The sequence below is a fragment of the Thalassophryne amazonica genome, chromosome 8 (genome assembly GCF_902500255.1).
Source record: "Thalassophryne amazonica chromosome 8, fThaAma1.1, whole genome shotgun sequence".
Lineage (NCBI taxonomy): Eukaryota > Metazoa > Chordata > Actinopteri > Batrachoidiformes > Batrachoididae > Thalassophryne > Thalassophryne amazonica.
Genome location: NC_047110.1, coordinates 92,757,313 through 92,770,790, shown reverse-complemented (window position 1 = coordinate 92,770,790; position 13,478 = coordinate 92,757,313). Strand labels below are relative to the sequence as shown.

Sequence of the window (13,478 nt, the reverse complement as noted above, 5' to 3'; positions counted from 1 at the left end):
CACCCCCACCCCAATATCCCACTGCTCTTCTTCCTCTTCACCCCCCCATGTCACTTCACCTGTCATTTTCCCAGCAGTCTGTTTTTCTCACTGTCACCTGCTTCTCTCCGTCTTTGCTCTGTTTTCTATTGCTCTTCATTTCGGTGCTGTCAAAGTCATGCTGTCCGTCTCTGCCCCCTTGCGCTTGGTACCACAGCGGTATATCCGTCTCTTGTGTCTCACCGGGCATCATTGTGCCCAACGCCACAGAGAGAGCAAATCACTGTTGACATTTTAAAAGGTGCTGGATCAAATGGCCTAGAGTGGGCCGAGCGTTTGGAAGCACCATTTGTTCAATGACTTCAGCATCCCAGCAGACATTATCATTTGTCTCTGGTCTGGCTGGCTAAGAGGACAGCTTAAATCATAGTGACAAGAAGAAGCCACAACCATAAGTCTCATCAGTCTGCTGATGCTTTGGATTGTGTGACTGATGCATGCTTCCAGTCGCTGTCTTTCCTGTATTGACTTTTTTGTGTGTATTATCACTTTCTTGTGTTGTTTCTTTCCCCCCAGATATCGAACATTTGTCGCAGAGGATGCAGGCCCCAACACCCTTGTTGCCACCGTTCTGGCTAAAGACCCAGATGGCGATGGCATAATCTACTCCATAACAGCAGGCAACGAGGAGGGAAACTTCATTATCGATGCCCAAAAAGGTGATGCTTCTTAGTGTCTTCGACAAGGTGCAACATTCACTCTCACTCTAATTTACAGGGTTTTTGTCAAATCACACTTTCAATTTTGACTCCCACGACAGTGGGGTTGTTGTCACTCCTGTCTGTCAGCGTGTGTGTGTGTGTGTGTGTGTGTGTGTGTGTGTGTGTGTGTGTGTGTGTGTGTGTGTGTGTGTGTGTGTGTGTGTGTGTGTGTGTGTGAGAGAGAGAGAGAGAGAGAGAGAGAGGAAGAGAGAGAGAGTGAGAGAGACAGAGAGTAAGGAAACAAAATAATTCAGTTTGGATCAAATTTGGTGGAATGAGTGAGGGTCAACAAAGGAATAAGTGATCTGAGTTGAAGAAAATTTGGTTACATGTTAAGTTCACAGGTAAAGGTCAAAATTTGGGAGCACTGCTTATTTTTTGTTCTATGCCATAGTGAGACATTCATATTGGCTGCTGTCTTTGGCGTCATTGTCAGCATTGTCCGTTTATTGTGATATCTCAAAAACTGTCTAACTTTTTCCTAATTTGACAAGGGCGTAATATGGGCAATTGATATTGTTCCTGTCTAAAAATCATATTCGTAGATTTGTTTGTTTGGAAATGTCGGCCATTTTTATGCAGAAAATAGCCATTTTGAGCACTTATAGGCAATTTTCTCAAAAACTAACTTTTTTCCTAAGGGCATAATATGGGTCGTTGACATATTTCACATAAAAAAAATTATAGTCCTAAATTCATTCGTTTGGAAATGGCCTTTTGCCATGGGCTTTATAGGGGCCTGTAACCCACAGGGTCTTATTCTATAAAACACTTTGTGCTGCATTTTGAAGTATGAAAAGTTTGATCAGTTGATTGTTATATAGGAATGTTTAAATATACTCAACAAAAATATAAACGCAACACTTTTGGTTTTGCTCCCATTTTGTATGAGATGAACTCAAAGATCTAAAACTTTTTCCACATACACAATATCACCATTTCCCTCAAATATTGTTCACAAACCAGTCTAAATCTGTGATAGTGAGCACTTCTCCTTTGCTGAGATAATCCATCCCACCTCACAGGTGTGCCATACCAAGATGCTGATTAGACACCATGATTAGTGCACAGGTATGAGACATTTCCATGCAGATGTGGCTGCAGGTATGAGACATTTCCATGCAGTGGCACTCTGACGTTCTTACTAGTTATGACAGAACCTAGTAGTTGAATGTACGAACAATGCATTGCAGTACTACTGTACTAACTCAGCAGCGCCATGCAGTGATTGACTGTATCCAGTGGTGGGCACAGATAACCAAAAAATTAACTTTGATAACAGATAATCAGATAACTGAAAAGTTATCTTTGATAAAGATAAACCGATGAACCACCTAAAAATGTATCGGGAGTTACAGATAACTGATAAATTCCAGTATTGTCTCTGGTACATCTGCAACTGCTAACAAGCTGAATTTGAGTTTTAACACCACAATCGCTTTTGGAAGCATAAAAAGTGATAGAAGACCCAAATAATGAGTCAGCGCTTTTATGTTTGAACATGCTGACCCCTTCTGGAAACTACACAGCTGAAAACAGCAACAGCCGAGGATCCTGCAGCTCCCTACCAATCATGATGCTCCGGTCAGGCGGAGGTCTTGAAAAATAAAGGCATCCTGACTTATGGTTTTGTGTGAATACTGATAGAATAACTCCATTAATGTCAATTCTGTCATTTGTACAAAGTTAAAATATAACATATATCTTTTAATGTTGAATAATGCACTAATTCTGAGGTTTTGTAACAAAAACAGACAGATCTCAAAGCATTCTGGGTAAATGTGCCTCTGCTAAACACTGATTGGTTCAGTCATTCATTATGTAAACCAACACATTAATGTGACATGTGTCGTGTGTTGGTGTTTAAAGATAAATGTGCTTTTGTAAAATATTCCATTTTTTATTTGTAAAAACAGGCATTTTTATGGAGCCCTTGAAGTGTCATCGCAAAATGTTTTGCATGTGGCGAGAATGTGCGCTCTTATTAGTGCCGTGCGCATGTTTTATGATGTATTGTCTTGTCAATATTGTGTTGACACATAAATGTTGGCTTTACAAGGTCTGTCCAAAAAGTATCGGACCTTTTTATTTTTTGCAAAAACCATATGGATTTGAATCACGTGTGATTGCATCAGCCAAGCTTGAACATTCGTGCGCATGCGTCGGTTGCGTCATTCGCCTGTGAGCAGGCTTGTGGTCCACCCCTCTCGTCGGATTTTTATTGCAAATAAATGTCTGAACGATTTGGAGCTTTGCTGCATCAAATTTTTCCAGAAACTGTGAGAGACCTCCAGCTGGACACCATTCGGAAAATTTAGATGGCTTTCAGCGATGATTTTATGGGGATTACACAGATTAAGGAGTGATCCAGCCGGTTTAAAGACTGCCCACAGCGGCTGAGAGCACGGCGCACTCCGAGCCCCAACATGTCCTGTGAGGCTTCATCACAGCGTTGCTTTGCGCCATGCGGCTCTGCCGCGATGCGCGGAATTCCTCCGCTCCTCTTTCCATGACAAAAACTCCTGTAACAGTGGAATGTGCCGTTCATTTCTAAACTGGACGCTGTCTTGATCCGGTATGTCGTCTGACTAGCACAGGAATTGCGGAAGACGTGGACATCAGCACTTTTTCAGCACATTGAGACAGATGCGCGGAGGAATTCCGCGCATCGCGGCGGAGCCGCACGGCGCAAAGCAACGCCGTGATGAAGCCTCACAGGACATGTTGGGGCATGTCCAGCTCATGCACAATTTCTCGGATACTCACACGACTGAAAAGCAACCGGAAGCCATCTGAAAGCCGTCCTGTGAGACCAACACAGAGGTGGTTTTGTCCCGTGCCATGAGCGGCACGGTGGCGCAATCCTCCGCTTCTCTTTCCATGAAAAAAACTCCTGTAACAGTAGAATGTGCAGAAAAAGTGCTGATGTCCACGCCTTCTGCCTTTTTTGTGAAAGTCAGACGACGTCCCGGATCAACAAAGCCTTCACGTTGGAAATGATATGGTTGTTTCAGCGGGGTGTCAGCCTGTCGATCGGCGCTCGGAGCGCGCCGCGCTCTCAGACGCTGTGGGCGGTCTTTAAACCGGCTGGAGCACTCACATTGCGCACGTCATCACACAGCTTCATGTCATCACACAGCTTCTGAGGCTGACGCCGTCGTATACGACGCCGTCGGCCCCAGAGGGTTAATCTGCAATGATTAATGAAGGCAAACTGAATTTCAGATATCTTATATATATTACTCTGGAACAAAGATGACAAACTGTTGTAGGATAATAAGCAGGATGTTAAAGAGCAAACAGGAAGTGAGTGCAACTCACAGTGATTCCAATTGAAAGTAATGGATAAGCAACCTGAGCTTCTTCTGGCATTTTTACATAAAACAAACACAATAACAATGTCTATAAACCCAGAGAATATATTCACGAGAGTTTTAGGCACAATATACAAAGAGTTTAATGCTGTTGTCCGTGTGGAGGTTGATCAGAGCGTCTCAAATGTATTTCTCCTGTCGTGACTGTACTGAGATTACCCATAATGCCCCTGGACACAGCATGCCCACACTAAAACCTTCAAAATTAGTGCAATACTTTAAAACTAAAACATATACAACCCCTGCCAAAAATTATGGAATCACCAGCCTCGGAGGATGTTCATTCAGTTGTTTAATTTTGTAGAAAAAAAGCAGATCACAGACATGACACAAAACTAAAGTCATTTCAAATGGCAACTTTCTGGCTTTAAGAAACACTATAAGAAATCAGGAAAAAAAATTGTGGCAGTCAGTAACGGTTACTTTTTTAGACCAAGCAGAGGGAAAAAAATATGGAATCACTCAATTCTGAGGAAAAAATTATGGAATCATGAAAAACAAAAGAACGCTCCAACACATCACTAGTATTTTGTTGCACCACCTCTGGCTTTTATAACAGCTTGCAGTCTCTGAGGCATGGACTTAATGAGTGACAAACAGTACTCTTCATCAATCTGGCTCCACCTTTCTCTGATTGCTGTTGCCAGATCAGCTTTGCAGGTTGGAGCCTTGTCATGGACCATTTTCTTCAACTTCCACCAAAGATTTTCAATTGGATTAAGATCCGGACTATTTGCAGGCCATGACATTGACCCTATGTGTCTTTTTGCAAGGAATGTTTTCACAGTTTTTTCTCTATGGCAAGATGCATTATCATCTTGAAAATGATTCCATCATCCCCAAACATCTTTTCAATTGATGGGGTTAGAAAAGTGTCCAAAATATCAACGTAGACTTGTGCATTTATTGATGATGTAATGACAGCCATCTCCCCAGTACCTTTACCTGACATGCAGCCCCATATCATCAATGACTGTGGAAATTTACATGTTCTCTTCAGGCAGTCATCTTTATAAATCTCATTGGAATGGCACCAAACAAAAGTTCCAGCATCATCACCTTGCCCAATGCAGATTTGAGATTCATCACTGAATATGAATTTCATCCAGTCATCCACAGTCCATGATTGCTTTTCCTTAGCCCATTGTAACCTTGTTTTTTTCTGTTTAGGTGTTAATGATGGCTTTCGTTTAGCTTTTCTGTATGTAAATCCCATTTCCTTTAGGCGGTTTCTTACAGTTCTGTCACAGACGTTGAACATCCTCCGAGGCCGGTGATTCCATAATTATTGCCAGGGTTGTAGCTGATGTTTTCACTTTATAAAACTTCAGAAGTGACGTTAATTTAAATAACATGTCCGAAATTAGTTTGGTTAAAATTTTAACCATAAGTTAAAACTGTATGTCTCTGGATGACTTGGGTAATATTGCCGGTTAGTTAGTATGGTGTCAAGAGCAATTATCTTGTGGCCAGCTCTTCTCTGACTGCAGAGGATAGAGCGGTTTCTCCTGAAACCAGCTCGCTTCTGTTTACAGAGAATAGATCTGTTTATCTACAAAACGTTTAACAGGGAAGTGCTAAAATCTTTGATATCAGACTTAAGAAAGGTTTTTAACTGTTTAAGATTTATTCACTTCACCTGCAAAAACATGTTAGTGATCTAAAAATTATCGGGCCAAAACTCATCGGAAGATAATTGGTCCGATGATGGTTTTCAAAGTTATCTGAAAAGCTAATCCGATAATGAAAACATTAGTTTCGATGATTAGCGGATTAGTGGAACTGTGCCCACCACTCCAACATGTGAGATCTTCTAGGCCAGGTGTGCCCAAGTTTGGTCCTCAGGATCTACCTTCCTGACACTCTTAGTTGTCTCCCTGCTCCAACACACCTGAATCCAATGAAAGGCTCATTAAAAGCCTGCTAACGAGTCTTTCACTGGATTCAGGTGTGCTGGAACAGGGACACAACTAAGAGTGTCAGGAAGGTCGATCTCGAGGACTGAACTTGGGCACCCCTGTTGTAGGCTTTCCGCCGTGTGACACGATTTCTGCCAAAATTTAAACTGACAACATGGGTTCAGCAGAAAGACCTTCAATTTAGACCTGGGTTCAATTCCCAGTCATATGTCATATGTGTGTGCTTGGACAAGACATTTAACCTGGATTGTTTACAGCAGGGGTCGGCAACTTGTTCCAGAAAGGGCCAGGAGGGTCCAGGTTTTCTTTGCAGCCACTGACTCCACCAGGTGATTTCACTGATTAACTGATTCCATCTGCTCAATGTGATATTAATCAGTGAAATCACCTGGTGGAGTCAGTGGCTGCAAAGAAAATCTGCACCCTCTTGGCCCTTTCTGGAACAAGTTGCTCACCCCTGGTCTACAGCCTTGGTTGGGGAAGCAACCTGTGTCAGTCTGGTGTCCCATCCACATAGAGTTTTAGGCTCTCATCCACACCTATGGGCCTTGAGGCATACACAGAAGTTACTTCTCCTTCTCACAGAAAGTAGTAGTACTTAATATTTCTATGAAGTAAGTTCCTTTGGCCTCTCCCTTTTTGTCGTTGAGCCTCACCACAGCAGACCAGAGATGAATCTGCATGTTGATTTGGCACAAATTTTACATTGGATGCCCTTCCTGATGCAAGTCCACATGACATGGCGAATGGGCACGGGTGGTCTTGAACTGGGAACCTTCTGTTCTGGAAGCAAGTGCACTTATCTCCTTGGCAACCACTTCTGCCCCACTTAATAGTAAACAGTAAGTCCCTTCGGCTGTTCCCTTGTTTGCACTTGGGGTTGCCACAGCAAGTCCAAGGTGGATCTGCATGTTGAATTGGCACAAGTTTTACACCGGATGTCCTTCCTGACACAACTCCACAGTACACAGAGAAATGTGGCTGGGGTGAGGTTTGAACCGCGAACCTTCCACACTGAAACCAAGTGCGCTAACCACTTGGCCACTACCCCTGCTTTATTAGCACTAGAAGTAGTAGTCATAATTATAAGTATTATTAGTACTCTGTTGTGTTTGTCGTAGCTACTTGGAGAGTTGGCCCACTGCTGTGTGTTTATTTACAGCAGCACTGTACGAAGTTTACAGGAGACGTCGGCAAGGGAAGCACGCAGGAGTGTTCATGAAACTCAGATGGCGCGAGCTGCGCTCCACGCTTCTGTCAATTCATCTCGCCAATGTATGCTCGCTATCGAAAAAAATTGTTGAAATGCTGCTCCTGAACAGGAAAAAAAAATCAGACTTTGGTAGATCCGCAGCATTATGTTTCACTGAAACCTGGCTTAGTGAACATTTCCTCGACAGCGGTCTGCACCTTCCTGGGGTCGCAGACCGAACAATCCCCCTCTAAAAATTGGTCCACCCTGCCTTCACTGCGCATGCGTCATTTGGGACCACAGCAGCTCATCTGAGGCTGTCTCTACACCCAAAGCGATCAAAGGGAATAATGTGATTATTATCCATCAGATGACAAAGTAAAACCTCTTAAATCATTCTAAAGTCAATTTTAAGCAGAAATGAGGCCATTTTAAGCAGAAACGAGGCGATAATCGGTGAGGCTTTAAAATGAGCTGCTGCTGCGATCTGATCGCTCCCCCCCCCCCCCCCCCCCCCGTCTTTTAGCATGAAATAAGTTTGAATTCATGTGGAAATGATTGTTATACCAAAGCTTCAAACAAGACAAGACGAGAGGAGGCGGAACATGATTTAATATAAATGAAGGTTGTATACAGATGGCACAGTGTTGAAGAGGATGTGCAGCCCTTAGTTTGGAACTTTTTTCATAAACTATCCCCCGTTCTGTTCACCGTGGGAGTTCTCCTTGTTTGTGCTGGTCAGTATGTACATTCCAACACAGGTGTGTGTAAGGAGGCACAGCAGCAGCTCACTGGCCAGATCACAGACATGGAGAGGAAGTATCCAGACTCCCTACTCATCAGTCTGGGGGATTTTAATGGAGCAAATCTCAGCCACAAACTCTGTAAATACAGACAGCACATCATGTTTTCCACCAGGGATGCAAACATTCTTGACCACTGCTACACCACAATAAAGGACGCCTATCACTATGTTCCCTGTGCAGCTTTGGGACTCTCTGATCACTGTCTGATCCACCTCATTCCTAACTGCAGGCAGAAATTAAAATCTGCAAAGCCTGTATTGAAGACGGTAAGGAAGAGGATGGATGAGTTGAGGCAGGAGCTACAGGCCTGTTTTGACTGCACAGACTGGAGTGTATTTGAAGCTGCATCTACAGACGTTCGTGGACTCTGTGACATTTTTACATCAGTTTTTGTGAGGAACTGTGTGTGCAGACCAAAACCTTCTGCCCATACAGCAACAACAAACCTTGGTTTACTGGAAAACTGAGGAAGCTCCACCAGGCCAAGGACAAGGCCTACATAAGTGAGGACAGGCTCCTGTACAAGAAGGAGATCAGAGTAGCAAAGAGGAGCTACTCTAATAGGCTGATAAAACAATTCTTAGCCAATGATCCTGCAACACTGTGGAGCATTCTTCAACATGCCACCATCTACAGGAGACCATCCCCTTACCTGTGGAGAACTCCTGACTGGCTAAGGAGCTGAACATGTTTTACACCAAATTTGAAAGTGGCCCTCACATACACCTCACCCACCCCAACAACAATACCCCATGGACACTTCTGTCCCCCTCCCCCTCCCCTCTGCAACCTCACCTGCACTAATAATCTGCAAAGAGGAAGTATGCCAGTAGTTTTGCAGACAAAAGACCAGGAAACCGCCAGGACCTGATGGTGCCACTCCCTCATGAGAGCGCATGCTGATCAGATGGCTCCTATCTTCACCCGGATTTTCAACAGATCTCTGGAGCTGTGCGAGGTCTCCTCCTGCTTCAAACACTCCAATACTCAATTATTATCCCAGTCCCAAAGAAACCCTCCATAACAGGACTAAATGACTACAAGCCCGTCGCCCTAACATCTGTAGTCATGAAGTCTTTTGAACGGCTGGCGTTGAGCCACCTGAAGGACATCACAGGACCCCCTGCAATTTGCCTACTGGGCAAACAGGTCACTTAAAGATACCGTCAACATGGGACTTCATTACATCTGCAGCTGGACTCTGCAGTGACATATGTGAGGATCCTGGTCGTAGACTTCAGATCAGTGTCCAACACCGTCTCTGGCATTCTCCAGAAAACAACTCTCCAACCTCTCTGTGCCAACTCCCACCTGTCAGTAGATCTCCAGCTTCCTGACAGACTGGACGCAGTAGTTGAGGCTGGGGAGCATCACATCCAGCACACGGACAATCAGCGCTGGCGCCCCTCAGGGGTGTGTGCTCTCCCCACTGCTCTTCTCCCTCTATACAAACGACTACACCTCAGGGAGCCCCTCTGTTAAACTCCTGGGGCCCGTATCCACGAAGCATCCTAAGGCTAAAAGTAGCTCTTAGTGACATCATTCTAAGAAAAAATCTTAGAATTCTTCAAATTCTTAGATATTTGTTAGAATTCTCCCTTGGTTAGATTAAAGTTGTTCATGAGGCATCTTAGGCCTTAAGAGAAGAAGAACAAGAACAGCCTTTTTTAATTGTCATTGTACATGTTTACATACATACAGTGAAATTTGTCCTCTGCATTTAGCCTTTCTTAATTACAGTTAGACACAATACAAACAGTAGGAGCACTTAAGAGAGCTCCCAAGGTGCCAAACTGTTAAGAGTAGGGAACAGCAGAGAAGAAGGAGAGATATTCTCCGTATGTTGAATAGCAGTGATTTAATAACACACTACCGGCCTGATGGTGCAGGGATTTGTGGTTGTCCTCATCAGGAATGAACTTACTTTCACACCCAGCGTAGTAATGTAATAACACATAATGAATGAATGAATGAATGATTTATTTACTTATTTATTACTTATTATTATTTATTTACGCATGAACAAAATCTCTCATTTACAAAGCAAGTCAAGAGAAAACAAAAATTAAAACATATAGAACAAAACTCAACAATTTCCAATTTAGTGCGGCTGAAAGGGTGTGGGCAGAAGCAAAACCTTATAAACACCCACCCTGTACATCAGTTTCTGTGTACAAACAAAAAATAAACACGAAAAACAATTACCAGTCAGCAATGTAACGCAGTGAAACAAAGTAATACAACAGACAAACAAACAAAAAATAGCTACACAGGCAATTTACTTAATTACACAAACTATAACAAGTTACTATATTATTTTTATACAGTCTTTAAAAACAAGCCAATGTACTAGATACTTTAATACAATCTAAACAATCATTCCAAACTCTAACACCCTTTACGGAAATGCAATGACTTTTAGCAGTAGTTCGAATCTTTCTTCTATCAAACATCAAAGTTCCACGCAAATTATAACTGGACTCTCTCATTTTAAACAGCTCCTGGACATGTTGAGGCAAGAGTCCATTTTTAACTTTATACATTATCTGTATTGTAAAATAACCAACTAAGTCATAAAATTTCAAAAGCTGAAGACGAACAAACGGAATTTGTTGGTTCATGATATGGTTTTTTACTTATCACTCATAGCTTTTTTTTGTAACAGAAATATTGGATTAGTATTTGTTTTATATGTATTTCCCCAAACTTCAATGCAGTAAGTCATATAAGGGCCAAGTAATGAGTGATACAATGAAACCAACAGATGTTAGGGAAGAAAGTATTGTACTTTGTACAAGATAGCAATAACTTTTGATATTTTGGACTCAATATGTTTTATATGAGTTTTCCAACTGAGCTTATCATCAACAAAAACTCCAAGAAATTTAGTTTGAGATACAATTTCAATTTCAATGCCATTCAACAATAATTTACTGCTTAAATTTCTAGGTTTATTTCCAAATATAATGCACTTAGTTTTACCGAAATTAAGTGATAATTTATTAGAGTCAAACCAGTATTTAAATTTTTGCAGTTCCCTCTCCACCAAGTCCAAGAGCTGTCTCAAATTATCTCCACTACCAATCACAGTTGTATCATCAGCAAACAAAATACAACTCAAAGACTTAGAAACCAAACCTATTTCATTAATATACAGCAAAAACAATAATGGCCCAAGAACTGACCCCTGGGGCACTCCACATGTAATCCTCAAAAATTCAGATTTTATCCCACCAAGGTGAACACACTGATATCTATTATGTAAATAACTAGCTATCCAGTTAAAGGCCAGTCCTCTAATACCATACAGCTGTAATTCTTCCAATAATACGGTATGATCAATCATATCAAATGCTTTCTGTAAGTCAAAAAAAAAAAACCCAACAGTGTATTGCTTCTTCTCTATTGCATTTGTAACTTGTTCCACAAAGTCTATTAAAGCCATAGAAGTTGTTCAATTTTTTTTCTGAAACCATACTGCTGTTTGTTAAGTATATGATGTTTTTCTATAAAATCGTTCAACCTCTTTACAAATATTTTTTCCAGAATTTTAGAAAACTGTGGTAACAAAGAGTTTGGCCTATAATTTGAAAAAAAAAAGTGTTTATCACCAGATTTAAACAATGGTATCACCTTAGCGATTTTCATTCTGGAGGGAAATTTCCCAGTCATGAGTGACAGGTTACAAATATGTGTTAAGGGTTTGATAATACAGTCAATAATGTTCTTAATCAAAACCATATCAAAGCTATCAATGTCAGTGGATTTTTTTTCCCTTAATTTTATGAACTATGTAAAAAATTTCTTTTTCATCCATTTCTCTAATAAACATTGAATCCTGAATTTTATTAATTAATTTACAGTTGTCCATAGAACACTTTGCCGTAGTTACAATTGAGTTTGATAAATTTTTACCAACATTAACAAAATAATCATTAAAATAATCAGCAATAATTTTATTTCCTTTTACAATTTTATCAGAGTGTATATAAAAGTAAGATGGATAATCTTTAACAACTTTTTTCTTTTTAATGATTTTGCCCAAGAGCTTCCAGGTTCCCCTAATGTTAGTTTTATTTTTCCCCAACAAATCGCAGTAATACTGCTTCTTACACAATCGCATAATGTTTGTTAATTTATTTTTATATGTCTTATATTTCCTATCGGCTGAGATAAAGGTCATCACAGCGATACCTAGCTATGGAAAGAATGTAAATTGCATGTACATGCTACAACATTCATACAGTTATTAACATCAAAGTAAGCAATGTCACCAGCCAAAGACTCACTGTTGGAGGAGAACATCGCTTCTGTGCTGCAATCTCACGTGCCACCCCTTCTCACACTCGTAGCTTGTGTGCACAAGGAGAGGGAATGACGCATTGATTTGCTGGGCAATGAACTCCCGAGACGGCCTCTTCCCTTGTTGTGTAATCCTGGGACCCAATTCAGAACCAGAATAGCCTTTATTCACCAAGTGTCTTCAAAGAATACAAGGAATTTGACTCCAGTTTGAACTGTACACTCTCTGTACAAGCATATATAAATTAACACTTAACACTAAACAATTCACAATAAAAATGCGCAAATAAAAATTTTAATTTCCCTCTTAAAACACTTTTATTCTCCTCCATGAGCCGTGGCAACAGCAGGCACTGCTCTTCTGTCCATTTGAGCTTTCTAGTTCTTTTTTATCCATTTCATTCATTGTTTTGGTCGTTCTGCCAAATCGAACCGCTTTTTAGAAGGATATCAGCAATCAAAAGAATTGCTGACAACTGAGTCTGCATCCATCATTCATATCCAATACATTACGTAGTATTGAATTTTGCGTAGTATTTGAATGAGGTATGTTCAAACATGTTAAAGCTGTGTAACAATTCATTTAAGATCATTTAAGTTTCATCATCATGACATTAAATTATTTTCACGTCTTAATGGAGTTCAAGTTATATGAACGGTTGATTTTACTCTCCATTCATACCTGGGAGCATGTCGCACATTTGTTTTTTGTTTTTTTTCTTCTCTTTTTTTGTGACAACCAATCACATCTCTTAGAAGACTGTGTCATACCTAGCAACAGGGTCAACACTGCCTCCTCACAAAGATAAGAGTTTCTGTCCACTCCTTGCTCAGAGGTGCTCTCAGACATGTCCTGGAACACTCTTAGGCTAAGATTCCTTGCCAGGAATTTTTAGACTACGTTAGGAGTTCTCTGACAGAACTCTGAGATGCTTCGTGGATACGGGCCCTGAAGTTTGCAGATGATACTACCATCATTGGTCTCATTCAGGATAGTGATGAGGCTGCATACCAAAAGGAGGTGGAACAGTTGGACCTCTGGTGTGGTCAGAACAAACTGGAACTGAACCTGATCAAGACTGTGGAGATGATAGTGAACTTCAGGAGAATCCCACCATCACTCCCCACCTCTCCATCCTCAACAA

General features: G+C 41.2%; 1 protein-coding gene across 1 annotated transcript in view; it reads left to right on the top strand.

The window, feature by feature from the left end:
* LOC117516100 (neural-cadherin-like) overlaps window positions 1-13,478 on the top strand; it is a 540,129-nt gene that overhangs the window by 219,079 nt on the left and 307,572 nt on the right. The window contains exon 7 of the mRNA XM_034176992.1: window positions 556-698. Coding sequence (XP_034032883.1) covers window positions 556-698 — 143 coding nt within the window. The remainder of the gene's footprint in view (window positions 1-555; window positions 699-13,478) is intronic.